Below are 21732 nucleotides of genomic sequence, written 5' to 3' on the forward strand. Positions count from 1 at the left end.
CTTTTACTATTCTTATTTGTGTTTATTAATTCCCGTAAAAAATGCCCATAAGGGACTATCAATTGGGGGGATGGAGGGAGTAAGTGTTAATGATAAAATATAAAATTAAAATAAATAATTGTAACTCATAAAAACTTATAGTTCCATATAGTCTCTTTGTATTTATTTTCTAAAGTACACAAAGTTTGTCATAATTACTAACTAAATAAAATTATTAAAATATTATTATTATATTAATAAACGGGTTGGGCAGGCTAGCCCGCAATACATATTTTTTCGTCCATACCCGTCCATTTATTTTAATGGGTCGGGCCTAGCCCGCCCAAATATCCAATTTTTTTTCAAAAAGGTTGTCCAAGCCCGCCCTTTTTGCGGGCCGGGTTGGGAAGGCTTAGTGGGCCGTCCCGCCCATTAACTGCTCTATTGCTAAAGTAAAATTATTTTTATGGATTAAAAATTATTTTTATTTAAATTAAATTATTTTTACTGAACTTTAATTAATATTATTGAATTGAAATTAATTTTACTTAACTGAAATTATTTTTACTGATTTTCTATTAGATTTCTTTTTTAACTGTACTAATTTTTACTGAATCAAAATTATTTTTACAGAACTGAACTTATTTTTACTGAATATTATTTTTTTTAAGGTGAAGTGAACAGGATCTAAGTAGGTATTAATATGAATTTTCACAACGTTAACTTTTTTTTTTTTTTTAATATTTTACACTAATATTTAATTTATTAATTATATATATCTTAAGTCAACTAATGTATCTGGCATGTACTCCGTATTTCAAGTTTGATTATGTCAATAATTCTAGGATGGGGGATATAATGGTTTTCAGGTTTTATAAGTAAGTTTGTGAAGAAAAAAAAAATTATGTCAATACTCATGTCTCATGGTAGTGCAATACTGCAATCCATTCTTAAATGCCTTATTATAAAGTGATATTGTATAGTAATTGTAATATACGAACAAGAACCCATGTTTAAAGGTAGAGTTTTATTAAAGTAACTCTAATGGCAAACTAATTGTCATCATAAGTTTTTAAAGTTATTAATTGTCAATTTTGTTACCTTGAGCTTTAATGACTAGCTAAAGTCAGGGGTGGGACTAGAAATGCCTACAATTTTGGGGGTCCTGTTCAAATAGACTCAATTGAGTTTTGAACCCTAGTCTTAAAATTATCATAAATATAACATGACCATTGATCTAACTAGTGTTTTTTAGCTTTTAGGTAGCTTTTAGTGGTTTGACTTGGTTAAACCACTACTTAACAAAAAATGTTAGCGTTTGGCAAAGTAGTTGTTAGGGTAGCTTTTAGTGGTAGAAGTAGCTTTTATGAAAAGTTAGTATTATTAGCTTTTGAAAGTAAAGATAGCTTTTGAGGTAGCTGTTGAAAATTTAATCTATACTTTTAAAAATAAAATATTGATTTTTATATGTAACAGGTAGTCAACCTCTACTTTAAAGAACACTCAACCTTAAATTATCTATATTCACAGCTAACAGCTAACAACTACCTACACGGCTAACAGCTACATTCACAGTTAACAGCTACCTTCACAGCTATATTTTGCCGAACACGCCAAAAGCTAACGCCGAACACGCCAGTGAAAGAAATTGTATACTCCCTTCGTTTTTAAATACTTGCTTCATTTCTCTTGGGCATGTATGCCGATGCTTATCTTTAATATAAATTCTAACAATTAAAAATTAATAATCTATTCATTGAAACGATTCCAACAAGTACCCACAAGGCTATATTTTTTTCTTATGTATAAATCACAAACATTAGCCAAAGAAGAACAAATGAATAGTGCAAAAAATAGAAATGGAGCAAGTATTTAAAAATGAAGGGAGTATATACTAATTTTCGGAGCCTTTTTTTGGAGGGCCCTATTCCGTCGCCTACCTTGCACCGGCCCAGCCCCACCACCGGCTAAAGTAGCTTACTATTATGGTTTAAAAAAAAAAAAAAATTGCCTACTATTATAATGAATCCCAATTTTTTAATTAACTTTTCTATAATTCAATTTATTTATTATATTTAGTTTGCAAAACTAATTTGCTTGGCCAAAATAATTGCATTTTCTAGCGTCAATTCAAGCTAGTAGTAAAGGATTATTTAAAACTACAAGCAAGCCTCTATCTACAACTATTGGAGTTGATATTAGTTGATTGAAAAAAAAAAAAATAAATAAATTTGGTTTGGTTGAAACTAATTGAAATGTAAACTTGAAGCTTTTAGGAAATGTTAATGTCATTATGTGCATTAGTTTTGTTTAATTTGCAGTTTAAAAAAAAAAAAGTTTGCTTCATCGTCTTCAACTGCAAGAGCAAATGCCTTTTCCTAAGGGGTTAATAGGGCCCACTTTACATACTTTGTAGGATGTCTTTTGTTCAACAGGCTGGCCAACCAGTTTATATAAATAGTCGATCGTCGACATGGCTATGGGAGGGGAGGAGAGAGAAGAAAATAGTTATGTGTATGGTGGATGAACGACGTTAGTGGCCTTCATGGATGAAGAAGACTGTATAACTGTATTTGCTTGTGCTTTAGAGGAAGAATTGGTGACATAAACATATTTTGTTTATATCTGATATTTTGAGTTGGCTCAGGATCAAAATTAAACTACGGTCCCTTTGGTTGATACGGGAAATAAATTTCCGTAGTAAGTTGTATTTCATGGGAAATTATTTCCCAAATAAAATTCCTATATATTTCTTTAACTTGTTTGGTTGTGCAATGGGAAGTTGGAAATCCCATGAATTTTGAATGACCAACGGTGGGCTAGGTAATTTACTTCCTATATTTTGTGGGATGTGGAAATTCCCATGAATTTCAAGTTCTCCCATTTTTGTTTTTTTGTGTCAACCAAACAACTATCCAAATTACAAAATCCCATGATTTTTCACTTCACCTTTTTTATTTAGTCAACCAAACAACCCCTAAATTTATGTCACTATATGTTATAGCTATCTTTGTAAATAAAAAAGACACTTTTACACTTTATTTTAGATAGTAGTAAATGAAAGGAAAAAAAGAAAAAAGAAAATGAAGGGAACAAATTCTCTTATTTGGGTAAAGGATTGAAAGGCGGAGAAAATCCTAATACATCACCGTTAGACACAAGCAAATACATAACAATGATAACTTTGTAAATAGTGATATTTTGATAGTGACATTTTGAGAGTAATACTGAGAGGTAATATAGTATACTGAACATTCTCAATAGTTGTGTCTAACTGTGTTGTATTAGGACTTTCTCATGAAAGGAGAGAGTGTGATCAATTTTTCCTCCATTATTGATAAACATAATCTCACTAAAGTTGGAGAGATTTGAAGGGAAAATGGAATTTATCTCCCCCCCTTCCCTTCTTTTAATTTCTCCCTTCCTTACCTTTCCTTCCTAGTTTGTTATCCAAATAAAGCGTAAGGGGACAAAATATCTTGCAATCTTTCTATTGAATTATGAATTACCCACCAAAAATAAAAAGATCAAATTAAGAAAGGCAAAGCAAAACTAGAAAGTAGGAATAAAGAAAGTTCCACGTTGCTTCCTCATGTTCGTAAATCGTTCGTTACTAATGGGACCATTAACACTGTCCCTCGTGATTCTCATGGATTATCTTCCTTAGCTTTGATAGTGTTATTACTACTTCTGAAGTACTTCGTGCGAAGTATTATTTATTGTTTCAATTTCTATGTGGATAGTACTCATTTTCCTTTATTTTAAATCTTCAATTTGAAAAGAAACAAACTTTAATTTTAAAAACCATTTCATAATTCATAATATGAGAAGAGAAAAAAAAAAACATTCATTATGTATTTATTATTTTTATAAGGCTTAGGTGAATTATTGTTCTAATATACGAATTGAAAAATGTGTTAAAAGATAAAATAAAAATGAGACAACAAAAAGGAACTAAAAGAGTATATAATTATATATATAAAAAAATATGAGTATATGATAAAAAAAAAAAAACGTGATTTAATAAATTTTAATCTATGTATAACTTTAGAACATTTATATTTTTTATAAACTGCATTATCAAAGATATTAATAGATAAAAATGTGCTTAAATATAGTAAAAATGAGAGGCCATAGTATTTTCAAGAAGAGTACTCCATAATATCGTTGTTGGCATCGATATTAATTAAATATCTTTAGATTGAAGAGTAAATTGATAAGATATCTCACAAGAATCATTATTATTTTTTAAAAATTATTAAAGAACTCACATGAACATTTGACTAATACGTCTAATAGAATAATATTCTAATACAATGAAGAAAGTTACATTATCATTTGATCACTTAGGGTCTGTTCAGCAAAACTAGCTGTAGTTGTTGGCTGTTAGCTTTTGAGTAGCCGTGAGCTGTAGAGGTAGCTGTGAGCTGTCAAGTAGTAGCTGTTAGAGATTAGCTGTCAAGGTAGCGGTTCATATTATGAGTGTTCGGTAAAAGTAGCGATTGAAACTATAGATATAGTTAGTGTGACGTGTTATGTATCATATGTTTGATAATTTCAAATATTATATAGTATAACATATATTGCTAATAAATAATCAATTTAAAAATAAGATAGAAAAAAAAATACTCCTCATAATGAAAGGAAACAAAAAAAAAAAAAAAAAAAAAGGATATGGAATAGAAAATTTTGATATTATGGTTGACCGAAACAAATAATACTGAGTCAAAAAGAAAAGAAAAAAAAAGTTCATTAGGAAAAAAAAAAAAAAAAAAAGGGTTGAACGTTACTTTACAATTTCAAAAGCTATCTTTTTTAGCTTTCAACAACAGCTACTTAAAAGCTACCTCTACCTCTAACATCTAGTTAAAACACTAATTCACCAAACATTAATATTATTTTAAGGTAGTGTTTTGAATAGGTCTAAAAGCTAACAGATACCTTAAAAGTTAATGCCGAACAGACCCTTAAAGTCGTACCAATATTGAGTACTAGCTCTATTCACTAATTAAAAGGCAACTAAAATATTGTTTTAAGATAATTTAATAGAATTATCCACATAGTTTGTTAAAAAAAAAAAAAAAACTCATAAATGATTATTGTAACATTGTAATATAATCTAATAAATTTGGATTCTTTTATCGTTACAACAATTGAACGAATAAAAATAGATAAGGTGTCAAATAGACAAAATTACCACAAGAAACAAGGCTCTACAAAAAAAAAAAAAAAAAAAAGAAAAAAAAAAAGAAAAAAAAAGGGGGAAATTTCGGAAGTGGGACCCAATACAAGTATAATAGTAGAGTTATTGACTATTTCCGCTCTTTTTAAGACAGAGGAAGAAAGACAATCAAAAGGATATCATTTCTCTTCTTCCTTCTTTGATTCTTTCCCATTTTCCTGGATTTTTTAGACAACTTTGGAGAGCTTGTTGCAAGCTGATTAGCTGAGGAAGGTATTATACCTTTTTTACCCTTTCAAATAATTTTGTTCATTTTTCCTTTGAATCTTTTTTTTTTTTTTTTTTTTTTTTCTTTTCTTTTTCTATAAGTATATTTGATCATGTTTAAATGAATTATAGCTCGCAATTATTGATTAAGATCATTAGGTTTAACTTTATTACTCGATTATTAGCTTTTCATGGCTTTTTCATGTAATAATTATTTTTTCCTTTTTATTGGGTTTGTGTGAAAATATCCAGAAATTCAGAAAGCTTGTGTTTTTCAATATTTCAACCCCAAAAATATACTTGTAATATTATCGAATTTTAATAACTTATACTTTGTAGGGGTGAAGTTCATTTGAAATATGATAAGTAATTTCTCAGAATTTTCATTCTTAATTTGATCTAGGTAAATGGTGTAGTATTATTGTTGTGATTCTTGTGAAGTGTGAATAGGTAAATAGTTGGAAATTGTTCAATTTCATTGACTAATTCAAATACGATTAGGGATTTTTTTACAAAGATTTTTTTTTTTTTTTTTTTTTTCGGTTTAGGAATTGAACAAAGGGCATATAAGAATTGAACACTGAAACCCTGAGTTATATGGAGTCAGAACTTTGAACTCATTACTGTGAATGGTCAAATTCCATGACCTCTTCCTCTTTTTGTTACTTGGACTTGTAGACTGTAGTGTGTAAGTTGCTCTGGTTGCGAGAGGGTTGCATAGCCACGTGGTGTATCTAAGGGAGGTGATCAGGAAATGTTCTGTAAAGGGCAAAATGTTTTAATGATTGTGATGAATTCTGAAGGTTTTAATGAGTATGATGAATTAGCTGTTCAAATTACTTGATGGTTTGGGGTTTTGAGTTGTTTCATTGGTGGGCTGATTTTTAGTCCTTGGAGCCTTTATTACAATTTGTATGCTGATGGATATGAGGTTGCAAAAAATTGCTGGTAATGCCAATTTCCGCTTCTATGTGTTTCTTTCCGGTATCTAATTTTCTGTTGAGGTTGGTTAACATAAGAATCAAAGCTCATACATTTGATTGTCCAAAGCATATATTCGATATTATACATTTGTCTGTCGCGCTCATACATATTCAGAAATTTGCTATGGTTGTGATGAATTATGAAGGTTTTAATGATTATGATGAATTAGCTGTACTCATTTCTTGATGGCTTTGGGTTTTTACTTGTTTCATTGGTGGGCTGATGGATATGAGGTTTCGAAAAATTTGCTATGCAAAGCATATACTCCATATTATACATTTGTCTGTCGTGCTCATACATATTCAGAAATTTGCTATGGTTTGTTCTAATCTGAATGCTAAAACCTTTTTTTTTTCCAGGTTTCTAGGAGTTTACTCCAACAATGGGTCTCAAGAAGCTACTAGTAGCTCTCTGTTGTTTGGCTTTCATAAGCCCTTACCTTTTTCCATCCACTGAAGCCTTGATGAGAATGGCTTTAAAGAGGCGTGCTCTTGATCGTGATACTTTAAATGCAATGAGAATTGGAAGGAAGTTGGAATTGGATCGAGAAGCTAGGAATCCACTTCAATCTCGTTATGGCAGTCCAGATCCAGACATTGTGTATTTGAAGGATTACTTGGGTGCTCAGTACTACGGAGAGATTAGTATTGGTACACCTCCACAAAAATTTTCTGTGATATTTGATACAGGAAGTTCTAACCTTTGGGTTCCATCATCGAAATGCTTGTTCTCTGTAAGTATTGAAGATAAGTAATACTACTGCAAGTCTACTACTATTATTATAACACTTCTGAACTATGACATGTCACTATAATCATGCAGATTCCTTGCTATTTCCATTCCAAGTACAGTGCTAGGAAGTCAAGGACATACACTGCCATTGGTATTTTTGATGTTTCATAGTGTCCAAGTTTGTCCCATTCAGTACGTACATCATTTGTCTGACAGATATTTTATTATAGGTAAATCTTGCCATATTAAGTATGGTTCGGGTTCTATCTCTGGTTTCTTCAGTCAGGATGATGTACAAGTTGGAGACCAAGTTGTTAAGGATCAGATTTTCATAGAAGCAACTAGAGAAGGAAGTATCTCCTTTCTACTTGCAAAATTTGATGGCATATTTGGGCTTGGGTTTCAAGAAATTTCAGTTGGAAATGCTACTCCTGTATGGTAAGCTGCAAGCCAACCTCTATTAAACTACAGACTAATGCCTTCGACACTAAGCTCCCATGTCTTAAATTGGATTAGCCAAAAATAGCGTTTCTTTCTCGTTCTTCTGGTGGGTTACTGGATGTCTTGATTACAAAATTCGATGTAGGTATAATATGGTGGAACAAGAACTCGTAAAAGACCCAGTTTTCTCATTCTGGCTCAATAGAGACACAACAGCAGAAGTTGGCGGGGAATTAGTCTTTGGAGGAGTTGATGAGAAACATTACAAGGGAAAGCATACTTACGTGCCATTAACTGAGAAAGGTTACTGGCAGGTAAGAGAGAAAAATAACTGAGATTCATTACATATTTCTTTTAATGATGACTTATGCCATGTATACTTGATTGTTTTTAATACGTGCACTTCCATTTCGTCATTTCAGTTTGATATGGGAGATTTCTTGATTGGAAACTACTCAACAGGTAAGTTCAAATGATGCTATGATCCATATGGTACAATTAGTTTTTTACACGTCTAGTGGGTTAAAAGGAAATTTTGGGAGAAAGAGTTCTTCCTACTATTATCGTTCTTGAATGTTCAAATATTTTAGCATCGTGGTAAACTCTATGGTTCATTTCTTCAGGTTTCTGTGATAAGGGCTGTGCTGCTATTGTAGACTCAGGAACATCACTACTTGCAGGACCAACGGTAATATATTTTGCTCTAAAGTATCCCTTTGTCCCATATCTAAAATAACATCTTCCATTTTGAATTTTTATATTTAAGCCATCTACTTTTGGCTGTTTGATTCTTTCTACTTTTTTATTAACTCAGGACCCATACTAATATATTTTGTTCCTGCCTTTTCACTCTCCATCATCTCCCTACAAAAAGTAGATATCTTGAATACTGGACTGGGGGGGAGTAGCCTTTATTATGTCTTGGTTAAACTCTTATGGTTATTGCTTTCCTTCCCCCACTTAATCTAAATCTCCTTCAGAAACTTTTATTGCTGCTATTTTTTTGTTGAATCAGTTTCCCTCATGAGTCTATTTATTTTAGCATGTTGTTACTGAAATCAACCATGCGATTGGGGCTGAAGGTGTTATAAGCAACGAATGCAAAGACATTGTGGCTCAGTATGGAGATATGATTTGGGATCTTTTGGTGGCAGGGGTTTGTTCACCGTTTCCCTTCTATTTAACTTGGTTTGGAGAATTTCTTATAACCTGAAAACATTCCTAATTGGAGCATTGGTTGTGCAGGTAGATCCAAATAAAGTATGCTCTCAGCTTAACCTGTGCACCATGCAAAACAGGTTAGGATATTTCAACCAACATATTCATGACTTTTACTCACTACTTATTATCAGCATCAAACTTAAGTTAGGATGCACAAGACCTGGGATTGATTATTATTTACATCACTGCTGTTTGTGACTCCCTGAGCACTATTGACCTCACGATAAAAAGAAATCTTAGAAAGATTGTTGACAAGTTTGGAACTGTTTTACCCTTTTACTGTTTCTTTTTTTCTGATCTGCCAAAACCATGAGAATCCACTTAATGAGCATCCCTTCAGATGACAGACACTATTGGTATCATTTGTCTTTGCAAACTTTCCAGTCACAATATCAGATTCGTATGATTAAGCCTTTTAAGTAGAAGAATTTAGAAAGATAAATTCCTTCAGTTAGGACAGTTAACTCTTTAAATTAATGAGTCCTCATCATATTGAACCATTTTTATTTTCAGTGCTGGTATTGAATCAGTTGTAGAAAGAGAGAACGAGAAGGATGTCTCAAGTTTAAATCCCTTATTCTGCACTGCATGTCAGATGACTGTGGTTTGGATTAGGAACCAATTGAGAGAAGAAGTGACCAAGGAGTCTGTACTCAACTATGTGAACAAGGTAATGTGTTCCTGACAAACCGTTTGCTGAAGTATTAATCTGCCTCACTATCCATTATTACCTTTTTACAAGACTTGACTCTGAACAAAATATTTACTTGTGCAGCTTTGCAATAGCCTGCCAAGTCCAAACCAAGAATCAGTTATCGACTGCGACAGCATCCCTCTCTTGCCAAATGTGACGTTCACAATTGCTAATAAAGCTTTCAACCTAACTCCTGAACAGGTTTGGTTTCGTTTGTACTTTTATCTTTTAATTTTCTTAAAAATTTAACACATAAACCCAACTAATGGTGACCTATCAATTTTGTTGACAAAATTAATGGCACCTTTAATGTGGGACAACTTGTATATATATATGTCAGCAACAATTGTCTAAAATTTCCCAACCTCAAACAATGGCAATTTTGTCTTGTCAATCGGTATTTAATTGTACTAGATACAGCATTTCATACTGGAGTGGTGAGAGCTTGTAATCAAAATTTAGCATTGATTACTAGGAGAATATGATAAGGTCTTGTTTCGTGTAAATTGGCCTAAAGATGTTGAATGGTTGATGTATTTCTATGATTTTATTAAGAAACACTGACATATGAAGTCCTAAACTCATCACTGACACCATATTCTGAACTCGCAGTACATCATGAAAACCGGAGAAGGTTTTGCAACTGTCTGTCTTAGCGGATTCATGGCATTTGATGTGGCTCCTCCCAGGGGTCCTCTGTGGTATGCTTTGCTTAGATCATCATACAACAATGCATGGACTTTCCATTGCTTCTTTCTTACAATGATCTGCTTATTCTTTTGCAGGATCCTTGGAGATATTTTCATGGGAGCTTATCACACTGTCTTTGACTACGGTAATCTTCAGTTAGGTTTTGCTGAAGCTGCTTGATTGGCTTACCGAATCCCTGCTTGTTACATGTTATTATAGCTGTGTAATAGTATTAGTGGTTGTTTAGATGTTGTAAACTAAGGATGGGAGAATACAGCACTTATAGTTATTATGTGCTGCTGGTGTTCTGCACCCTTTCATGTAACATAAATCAATGCAGTTTGATGCAAATTTAGTCTGCTGACACCAATAAATGGCACCACTTATCATAAGTTGGCAAGTTGCTGCTCATTTTTTTGAGCAAAAATAGGTTATATGTTGGTTTCATCCGAGCAGGAGCGCTGAAGCCCCCCCCCCCCCCCTATCGCCTTAATTTGTTCTTCGCCTACACATTTTTGAAGGCAAGTCGATTCTAGCTGCTGCTTGCTGACTGTCTGAGTAGCACTATCTCCAACAATTGGTGTGGAGCTATGGTTAAATACTTTAATATTTACACTTTTAGCTAACCTAAAGATTGAAGAGTCAAATTTTGGCCAAAGCCTAAAAAAGTGTAAGCTTTAGAGGTGAAGTTTGGGTTCATCAAGTTAATAATACCTGATAAATAGCTAAATCCTTTCAACTATTTACCTCATTCCTAATTTCGTATACTAATACTGACTAGTGACTGCTATATAAGTTTTTTTTAGTTATTGAGTTTGATCTCAATATACGTAGTATTAGTTTTTAATTTATATTTTACTATAAATTTTATAAAAGCATAACTTAAGATATTAATGGTAAAAAATGTTAAGAAAGTGCTTAATCAAATTGTCACAGCAATTAATAAAAAATCAAGTATAAATGTACTTGTTGAAATACTAACTAAATGATACTATAGGTGATAGGCGTGTCGCGTACCTAACAAAAATAAACCTAACTAGACCAAAACTATGTAGATAGGCAAGTAAGGGTCGGATCCCAAGAGACTATGATCAACTTTAAATTGACTCAAGTACTACTAAGCAAGTAACCAAATCAAATAACTGAGAATTAAAAACTAAATATCAAGAATGACGATTAAACTAAATAATACTCCCTCCGTCCCCAAATGATAGTCACTTTTGAAGAAAAATCACGGAAATTAAGGAGAATTAAAGAAAGTACATCGAAAAAGTAAATTTACATTGGGTATGTAAAAAAGTAGAGAGAGAAAGTAATTAAAGTACATGGAAAATTAAAATTTACATGGGAAAGTTAAATTTGCACAAATATTTTTGTAAAAGTTAGAGAATTTTGATAAAAAAAATAATATTAATGGTACTTGAAAAAAGCAAATATGACTAACATTTTGGGTCACTAAAAATGGCAAAAGTGACTATCATTCGGGGACAGAGGGAGTATGATAAATCAAATACTAAAGACATCTAAGATGAAGCATTACCACGAATACAATCAATCATCAATAAGTTATATACTAAAAGACACACCAACAATGACACGTGTCATCTTATGATGCGTTCTTAGTTTTTTTTTTTTTTTTTTAAAAAAAAATAAATCTATTTAAGAAATAAATTAAACCTTTCTACATATACGTAATAGTTACATACAAAGTATAATACTTCGTAGAAGATTTGATTAAAAAAAAATTGATATAATTTTCCCAAAAAAAACATATTGACAACTATAACTTAAGCATAAAAAAATAAAAATAAAAATAAAAATAAAAATAAAAATCTTAACATAATTTGTGACATATGGAGTATTTTTTTTTTTTAGGAAATACATATTTTTGTCATTTCCTTGAATAATTTATGATTAGAATTTCAATCAATTAATACTCTATGGATACTTCAATAAGATTTGCGAAGAACAACACATATTGATTATTCTTAATAGAATTTTTTCATATAGTGTTAATTTTAAAAACAGTTATTGAATATTACCGTGCATGGCACGGGACCTAACCTAGTGCAATAATAATTCTACGCCCAATATATATAAATCTAACAAGAGGAAAAGCAATCCCTTGATAATACCAAAGGTTTCTCTCGAGTTATCAATGGCTTCTCTAATCACAATCATACCTATTCTCATGGAGTCATGCAAATTAGAGACATTAAGCATATTACCTAGATTCCTAACCATTCATTCAACTATTCTCATGATGAACTTCAAACCCTTAATTAATCTATTCAATTCCGTTAAAACCCAACTCTCGTTGCGATTAAAACAAAGGAAAAATAACAACACTAATTAACTAATCTAGTATTAGCATAAGCACAATCAATTAAGCATGCCAATTAGGATTATTATTGGAGAATTTAAAGATTTAATTCAGGCATCAATCATATTCGGGATCCGCAAGATCCCGGATTAAGAGACTACTCACGCATATAATGGAAACAAAAACGATATTCAATGAAGAAAACATGATTAATAAGTAAATAAAAGCAAAAGAAGAAGAAAAAATGAATACCAATTATTTGAATGAAGAAAAGTACCAATTGTTGATGAACAAAGATCAAAACTTGAAAGTGCAAATTAATCTAGATCTAGAGAGAATATTAGGGTTCTAATGAAGATTTAAAAGCTGGAAAATTATAACTAAGGGTCGGTTCTCTTCAACTTATTTTCAGTTCAGCTCCAATAAGTTCAATTCAGTTCAGCTCCAATAAGTTCAGTTCAGTTCAGTTCAGTGCAGTTCTTAATTTCCCTCTCTCATAAAATATTCAGTTCAGTTCAGTAAATCAGAACAGGCTTTAAGTCCGTTCAGTCGGGGTTTACAAAGGGTATTTATATCCCTTAAAATAAGAAACCCGAAAAATAGTGAAAATACACTTCGCAAAACTCTTCCCAGGCAGCCAGGGCATCTCCGCCTGGGTCGGGCGTGAGAAGCAACAAGTAGATTTTTTTACTTTCGAATCTTATAATGTTGATAATCTCACCTGCCCGGTCTGCCAGCCAAGGCGATGGGGGTAAGAAACATCTATGTACTACTTTGCTAATCTCTTCTTCTTCTTTCGCCCTGGCTGCCAGGGTAATGTTGCCCTGCCAGGGCGGACATGGGATACTACTCCTTCATCGTAACAAACTCTTGTGACCATCCAAATTAGTCTCGTTTATCCTGAAATACATCAAAAACAACAAAACTACCCATAAAAGCATAATATGATTGCAACCAAATCAAATCAAGCTTAAATAAGCTATGAACAACTATTCTAGACTCAAAAACTACCTAAATGGACTCTAAAAACACGCACAATATACTACTTATCAATAGGCTATGGTTACAATTTTTTATTTTTTTTAAAAAAATTTTATACTAAATGCTCTATAATCAAGATTTATGTCTATATTTTTTATACATGTTTTTCTTGGTTCAAATGAGCCAAGGGCTATACAAGTTAACGGGGTAGGAAATTTGAAGATGTGACTTATCATACACTTGTCCTTTACATTTTATTGCATAAAGATAACAAGGTGAATGCTATCATCATATTAAGCCACTTGCTACTATCACCTACAAAGGCCAACTATATAACCTATAATTTCATCTAAAGAAAATGTATTATCAATAGATTGGATAATCAATTAGTATTTTCATTAGTTGAAAACATACAAGTTTTAAAATTGTATTAAAACTTTTTTTTTTTGGCAACTAACCACATATTTACTCCATATTAAAACTTATTTGAGTGAATTAGCATATTGTTTTATCTAATATCTTTAAAAATGTTAAATGGAGAAGGCATAACTTAGATGGTGCATAAGTAGAAGATTACAACAATAATAATCTTTCTTAATAATATAATCTAACAAAAATAATATTAAAAAGATAATATCAAGTGATACTAATTAATACTCTGTATGATATATTTATATTTGCGTTAAGTGATAGTATTCTAGAGAATGATATTTGAATAGGAATTGAAACTAATCCTTGGTGGTCGGATAGAGTGTGAAAGATCGAATTAATGTTATTAAGTTATTTCGAAAAACTTTTGAGGATTATGATTTTCTTAATCTACTTCATAATAAAAAAAAGTTAAATAAGAAATTTTTTTAAGAATGAAGGTAATTAGGGTTGTGATTTACTAGATGACTGTTTGATGAAGTCAAGTTATGTAGGTTTGTATGGATGCTATTGTGATGAGTAATAAAGATCTTATTGGTAAAAATAATTGCGTTGTGAATGATTGGTTAAAAACGGATTGTTTTTGTTAATTTTTATATAGATTGATGAATTATAAGTTTATCGATAAGTTAAAAATTATTCAAATGAAATCAAATTATTTAATTTTGTTAATATTTGAAATATATATATTTATACAAATTTTTGTATTTATATGGTCTTACTGGTTTTGGTTAGGTGATACTGGTTTAGTATGTGGGTTTGGTCCGGGGTTACTTGTAGTGGTTACTCAGAATACAAGTAACACCTACAAGTAACCCTAAAATACAAGTAACACCTACAAGTATCCTTTGACAAAACCAGTAACACCCTACAAGTAATCCTTGCCGCACCATGTGGCCTGCCACACTGAAAAACCTCTGATATATTTATTGTGATTCAATATTGCGTGCTTGATCAGTTTAATTAAAATTAATGTGTTTGATTTCCTATTTTATTATATTGAAAATTCACAACAGACTTGGAATAATTGCACTTTTTAAATATTTCAAACTTTTAAAAGTAGAATTTAAGAAATGTTTATGCTCATGTGGAATGTGGCCGATTCGGAAAAACATTGTAGAAATTTAGAACATACTGAACTGAACATCATACAGTGTCAAATATATTTCATAATAGTTTTCCATGAAACAAATTTCGTATAACTGTTCGAAAATAAAATTCATTGAAAACGTTTTTTCGAAATAGTTCAAGTATAAAAATTTCTAGACAATTAAATTGATGAATTATGATGTAAGAAGATAAATTAGAAAATAGGCAACACAAGTTACACACATGCGTATGCCTAAAAAAAAAAAATAAAAAATACCTAAAACGGGTTTTTCACGACATACGCTTGAGTTTTTTTGTTTATTCACCATATACCCCTGAACTTTTTTAAAATTCATCATATACGTTACCCCCGATTTTTTACAAAAATACACCATATGTCCATATACGCTTGATGACTAATAATTGTTAAGTTCGTCGGTCATTAGAGTTAATTATGACCCGAAACCACCTTAAATACATTCCCAGCCCATTGAAACCACCCACATTCCTTTTTTTTTCACCCCAAAACCACCCCAAACTTCCTTTTCTCATCTTCAAAATCAATCATACAACGGATGTGGTTAAGAAAATTTGGAGTGGTTTCGGGGGTTGGAGAAAGAAGAGGAGTGGTTTCAAGGATAGGGGGAGAGATCTAAGGTGGTTTCAATGCTTAATTAACCAAATTTCACTCATCTTGTTGTCATTAGGGGTATATGATGAATTTTTGTAACAACTGAGGAGTATATGGTGAATGTGAAAATTTTTAGGGGTATGGTGAATAAACAAAAAACTCAGGGGTATATGATGAAAAAACCGTACCTAAAAAGATAGGAGTATGATAAAAGAAATTTGATTTGAAACCTGCTTAAATATAAAGATTACGAACTAAACAGCTTTAAAAAAATAAAATAATAAAAAAAGTTCAAATAAAGTTGTATTTTTTTTTGAAACAAAATAAAGTTGTATTTAGATTTAAAATAATCCATAAGACCCTAAACTTTTCACCCTAAACAAATATTATTAAGTATAAAAAATAATTTCCGCTTTGTAAAATTCAGTAATTTTGAAGGAAAAAAAAAATAGAAATCAATAAAAATAATTTAAATTCTTAAATTGGATTCATAATAATGTTTTAAAGTTACTTAGCATTGTCAATGTTGAACTAAAAACCGATAAATGTCTTAAATTCCCTTAATCTATTATGCTAAACCAAACAAGGCCAAAGGGCAAAGGTGATTGCTTTATAATGTTTGTATGTCATTCTATCCAAAAACAAATAAACACGAATTCAAAATTATCCAAGTTAAACCTAATCCAACCATAGCGACTAGGGTTGTTTATTGGTCCAAGATCGAATTGAACTGAAAATTTTAATTCAAAGAACCGAAGACCGAACCGATTAAGCTAGGACTAAACCCGTATCAGACCGAAAAAATGGGTCCGAAACCTGGACCGGGCTGCTTTTGACAGATTAAAGAATTTTATTTTAAAAATGCTAAAATTTTAATAATATTATGGAAATCTCGAAAAAATTAAAGTATGGGAAAAACTCTACTTTAGGGTCTTTTTTTATTATGTTAAGTACAAAAAAGCTCATATAATTAAATTTCAAAGGTTATTAAAAATAATATTAACCATTATCAAAGATTTTATGCATAAATTTAAGAAAAAAATCAGCCCGATCTAAGACCGATTTTTATGGGGTTTTGGATCTGATCTGGCCAAAGACCGGGGAAAATTAATTTTTAGACCTAGAGAACGGACCAGTTAATTCGGCCTGGTCCGGTCAGAGGTCGGCCTGGGTCATTTTTTCGGTCCGGGCCGATTTTCGAACACCCCTTATAGCGACTAACGGGTTTGTGTATGGGCACCTTGTGGTCCGAGTGACCGAGCCTCCTACCCCCACAAATCCACAATCCCAGTGACCCAGTCCCACAGTCCTCAAAGACTAGACTCAACACAGTCCCACAGGATTACAGGAAACCAAAGACCCCCCAAAAAAGAAAGAAAGAAAGAGAAAAGTCCATTGATAATACAAGTTAGATCTCGCGAAGTTGCAGAGTGCTAAAACCTGCACCTAGTACCCTTTTCCCTTCTCTCTCCTTTGATCAACAAAGATGTTAGAGAAGATTGGATTACCTCCAAAACCCTCTTTACGGGGTAATACTTGGGTTCTAGATGCTTCTCATTGCCAATCTTGCTCTTCCCAGTTCACTTTCCTCAATCGCAAGGTCCTTCCTTTTCATTCGATTATCCTGATTTGTTGTGTTATTTGAATGTTTTTCAACAATTTCTTTTGTGTTTATGTTTGAATCTTTGATGTGGGTATTTCCCAAATAGGATATTTCTTGTTGAATTTGATGAAATTGGATATGATCCTGTGTAATTTATTAATTTCAATGATTTTTTTGTTTGATGATAATTGATATACCCAGTTATTAATTATGTGTTGTTTTGATCATTAAAATCAATTATTTGTATTATCTGTAATTCTGTATATGATGTTTTAGGTTATATAGTGTATCAGCTTTGTTGATCATTATTTTGAATTAGGGTGCTGTTGTATTTTTTATTCCAGCATCATTGTCGAAGATGTGGAGGATTGTTTTGCAATAGTTGCACTCAGAGTCGAATGGTGTTGAGGGGACAAGGCGATTCGCCGGTTCGTATATGTGAAGCTTGTAAGAAACTAGAGGAGTCTGCTCGGTTTGAGCTACGGCATGGACATAAGAATCGAGCTGGGAAAGGTATTAGCTCTCATTTTGCATGTTTGTTGCAGATGAAACTAGTGTAGGATTGGCGTTTTCCTTCGTTTTGATAGTTGTGTTGCTTTGCATTTCTTATTGACATGCTTGTGGGCCTGTGGCAAGGCTCTCTTATGGAAAAATCGAGTTTTTATTTTTTCGGGGTTTAGGGAGCCAAGGGAGGAGAGGGGGGGGGGGGGGGAGAAGCTTAGATATTAGCATAATTGCCATAGTGACTTTGTTTAGGCGATTTGACATTAGATAATATCATAATACCATAACATATGATACTAGAATCATCAAAAGCGTAGTAGTTCCTGCTGAGTAAGGAGGGGGGAAAATACCTGTATGCTAAAAAGCTGTTTCGGATCACAAGACTCACAACAATGTAGAATTCTGTGGACAGTCTGATGAGATATTCTGTAAACATGCTATGGCTTAACCTTAGGTATCCTATATTAGTTATATGTTTAGTACATATTCAACTGTGAATTGTGATTCAAATTTGAAATTGTTCCATAAAACGACAAGTAGTAAAGTACCGTGTTTCGTTGGAGGTTCTTTCTCGCCTTTTCAAACAGGTGCTTAAAGGTGTGTTTTCAGCTAATGTCAATTGCCTGTGAACAGGATCCTCAAAAGTTGCATCAAGGAGTGTGGATGAAGTTATGAATGAGATCTTGATGAATGATGGGAAAGAATCTGCTAATATGGGATCTGGTAAAGAAATTGCTAGCCAAGATGAGGATGTAGATCTGCTTGGTAATGCATCTAATGGCAGTAATAGCGAGATGGATTCTGCTACCCCTGAAGAATTGCGTCAACAAGCTTTGGATGAAAAGAACAATTATAAGACCCTCAAGGGAGAAGGAAAATCTGCTGAAGCTCTTAAAGCCTTTAAAAGGGCAAAGGAACTTGAACGTCAAGCAGCTTCTTTGGAACTCCAGTTGAGGAAGAATAGGAAAAAGGCTTTGGCTTCTAGAAGCTCATCTGAGACACAGAAAAACCAAGGCACGTCTCCCGAATCAAGTAAAAGAGATAAATCCACCAACGTTAAGGAAAAGGATGATCTCACAGCAGAACTCAAAGAACTTGGATGGTCTGATGTGGATATTCATGATGCTAGTAAGAACCCAGCCCCAACTAGCTTAGAAGGCGAGCTCTTTAATCTAATCCAGGACTCTGGTGATACTAGTCGCAGTAAAGTATCTTCTGGTTTTGATAAGACTCAAGTTATTGCCCTGAAGAAAAAGGCTCTCATGCTTAAGCGTGAGGGGAAACTTGCTGAAGCCAAGGAAGAACTAAAGAGAGCAAAAATATTAGAGAAGCAACTAGAGGAACAGGAATTCTTGGCTGATGCTGATGAATCTGATGATGAACTCTCTGCTTTGATGCGTAGTTTGGATAAAGATGAGAAAAAGGATTTTTCTGCTGGTTTTGATATGGATTCTGCATTTGACTTGAGTAATCTCTCGGTCTTTGGTGGTGATGTTGGTATTGATGAGAACTTTGAAGTTACAGATGATGATATACACGATCCAGAAATGGCTGCTGCCTTGCAATCACTAGGTTGGACTGAGGAGCCTACTCAATTTGATGACATTGTGTTCCCGTCCACTTCTGTTGATAGAGAAGCACTTTCAGATGAGATCCTTAAGTTGAAAAAAGAAGCTGTTAGCCAGAAACGATCAGGGAATATGGCAGAGGCAATGTCACTGCTAAAGAGGGCCAAAGCTCTTGAAAAAGACCTTGAAAAGTCTAATGTTAACACAGACGCACATGATTTCAGCGTTGAAAAAGATCATGAATCAGGTACATTGCACACTAGAACTTCTAACATAATTCCCAATAACAACAGAAAATCACCGGTGAAGAGTAGATTCATGATTCAGAAGGAGCTTCTAGCACTGAAAAAGAAAGCTCTTGCTTTAAGAAGGGAAGGGAAACTAGAGGAGGCTGATAATGAACTGAAGAAAGGAAAAGTCCTTGAGCAGCAACTAGAGGAGATGGATAACCCTGCTAGCGTGGACACTCAATTAAATATAGGCTATGAAGTATCAGAGCCAGTAGTTGAGCCCCTTGATTTATCTTCCCCTTTTGCTCCTGAGGATGAACACGGTGATGTGACAGAACAGGATTTGCATGATCCGGCATATCTTTCTCTCCTGAAGAACTTAGGCTGGCAGGATGAAGACAATGCAAGTATGATGCCCTCTGCTGAGGTATCCAATAAAAAGGCTGAGGCTTTGGTGGAAAGTAGAGCTACTGATACAATTGATAAACGAAGAAAGAGTAAATCTGAGATCCAGAGGGAGCTCTTAGGTTTAAAGAGGAAGGCTCTGGCCCTTAGACGTCAAGGACAGGAGACTGAGGCTGAAGAAATGCTTGAAACTGCCAAAAAATTGGAGGAAGAGTTGGCTGAACTGGAAGCACCAAAAGTAGAAATACTGGCTAATTTCTCTGAACGCCAGGCTGAGGTTGAAGCCGCAATACAAGGAAATCTGCCTGAAGATTCTGAGCCTATGGATAGAGGAACTTTCCAAACACCTCTGAAAAGACCAGCTGAAGCCAATGATGCCTCAGATAAACGCCAAGTGGTGCAGGCAGCTATTCATGGAGCTAACCTTTCCCCAAGTGTTTCGCCAGAAAACCCAAAAAGTCCAGTGCAGCAAGAGATTCTTTCTCATAAAAGGAAAGCACTTGCATTGAAAAAAGAGGGGAAAATGGCTGAAGCGAAAGAAGAGCTTAGGAAAGCAAAGCAGTTGGAAAGAAATTTGGAGGATGGCAAACCCCAGAATCCTACTGGTCCTGTACCCATGGAAGTCTCGTCTTCTGTAATGTCTACTACTAGGGAGGAGCATAGCACTTCCACCCAACCTGAGGAAAGAGATCCTCCCCGTGTGGCCCCAAAACCAATGTCCAGCCATGAGCGTTTTAAATTACAGCGCGAGTGCCTCAATCACAAACGCAATGGTTTGAAGCTACGTAGAGAAGGTAGAACTGAAGAAGCAGATGCTGAACTTGAAATAGCCAAGAAACTTGAAGCCCAGCTTGAGGAAGTTAGTCCTCCTAATCCAACCATTCCCACATTTAATGACGAAGGACCCGGTGGTGATGCTACTGTTGAGGATCTTTTTGACCCTCAGCTCTTATCGGCCCTTAAAGCAATTGGTCTCCAAGATGATAATGTTGTCTCACAGACCCCAATAAAGGCAGAGCTGCCCACATCAAACTCCATTAAGAATGAGAGTTTCAATCAAGAGAGAACTCAGCTGGAAGCCCAAATTAAGGCTGAAAAAGTGAAGGCTTTGAACCTGAAACGCTCTGGTAAGCAAGCTGAGGCACTGGATGCTCTTCGTCGATCCAAACAAATGGAAAAGAAGCTTAATTCACTGCCTTCATAACTTCACATGAACTCTTGAGGATAAATCGGTATAAATTTTGGCTAATTGTACAAGAATATGTCAATTCTGCTTGAATTGGATGAGGATTACTGTATAGGATTAAATTATTTTTACTGAACCAAGCAATTCTGTGAATATTTTATAAGTCTGTGCGTTCTTCTTGAACACATAGTCTTGGTATCCTGTGAAGGCTTGTGTTCTCTTGTGTGTATTCTGATAGTTTATATCACTATCGTCTTTAAGATTATTCTCTGTGATCCATTTTCTGGTCTGATGAAAGTCTTTCGTTTCAGCTCCTCTTTACTATGAGGCTATCAGTGAAACCTGTTGATGCTGAAATACATAACACCAATTTTCTGCTCCAAGTAGAAGTTTTTTCGTTTGATTTAACAATTTTCTTTGTTCATGTATGGTAGTATCTGCATATTGGCGAATGGCGATCTAGCTGGTAGGCCCCTTCATTTTCTTACCCACCAAAAAAATTACTTGGTCTTTTACATAAATTCTAAGCCAATCAAATGGTGGGGTGGAAAGAGTGAGGAATAATTTAAGTGGTTCGAGCTTCACACTTAATT

The 21732-nt window shown here is 33.5% G+C and overlaps 2 protein-coding genes across 3 annotated transcripts; both read left to right on the forward strand.

The window, feature by feature from the left end:
* Nucleotides 1-5292: 5292 nt before the first annotated feature.
* LOC145574350 (aspartic proteinase-like) lies at nt 5293-10582 on the forward strand. Of its 2 annotated transcripts, none has more exons than XM_081632119.1 (13): nt 5293-5434; nt 6772-7145; nt 7235-7295; nt 7375-7582; nt 7731-7899; nt 8008-8047; nt 8209-8273; nt 8628-8741; nt 8831-8883; nt 9320-9476; nt 9582-9701; nt 10113-10201; nt 10286-10582. In XM_081632119.1, the coding sequence occupies exons 2-13, from the start codon at nt 6795-6797 to the stop codon at nt 10368-10370; spliced, it is 1512 nt and encodes a 503-aa protein (XP_081488245.1). In that variant the 5' UTR covers nt 5293-5434; nt 6772-6794; the 3' UTR covers nt 10371-10582. The 2 variants fall into 2 exon arrangements, with proteins under 2 accessions (XP_081488245.1, XP_081488244.1); XM_081632118.1 differs by having other exon boundaries at nt 5305-5434; nt 6780-7145.
* Nucleotides 10583-16986: 6404 nt separating this feature from the next.
* On the forward strand, nt 16987-21474 carry LOC145574349 (uncharacterized). Its single transcript, XM_081632117.1, has 3 exons — nt 16987-17243; nt 17591-17759; nt 18384-21474. The coding sequence occupies exons 1-3, from the start codon at nt 17130-17132 to the stop codon at nt 21155-21157; spliced, it is 3057 nt and encodes a 1018-aa protein (XP_081488243.1). The 5' UTR covers nt 16987-17129; the 3' UTR covers nt 21158-21474.
* Nucleotides 21475-21732: the final 258 nt, after the last annotated feature.

Source organism: Chenopodium album, chromosome 13, assembly GCF_948465745.1.
Source record: "Chenopodium album chromosome 13, dcCheAlbu1.1, whole genome shotgun sequence".
Lineage (NCBI taxonomy): Eukaryota > Viridiplantae > Streptophyta > Magnoliopsida > Caryophyllales > Amaranthaceae > Chenopodium > Chenopodium album.

Coding starts and splice junctions, on each gene's coding strand:
- LOC145574350 (XM_081632119.1), top strand. CDS start 6,795: ATGGGTCTCAAGAAGCTACTAGTAGCTCTCTGTTGTTTGGCTTTCATA. Junction 7,296..7,374: donor AAGGACATACACTGCCATTG/GTATTTTTGATG, acceptor ATTTTATTATAG/GTAAATCTTGCCATATTAAG. Junction 7,583..7,730: donor GGAAATGCTACTCCTGTATG/GTAAGCTGCAAG, acceptor AATTCGATGTAG/GTATAATATGGTGGAACAAG.
- LOC145574349 (XM_081632117.1), top strand. CDS start 17,130: ATGTTAGAGAAGATTGGATTACCTCCAAAACCCTCTTTACGGGGTAAT. Junction 17,244..17,590: donor TCACTTTCCTCAATCGCAAG/GTCCTTCCTTTT, acceptor TTTTTATTCCAG/CATCATTGTCGAAGATGTGG. Junction 17,760..18,383: donor TAAGAATCGAGCTGGGAAAG/GTATTAGCTCTC, acceptor GCCTGTGAACAG/GATCCTCAAAAGTTGCATCA.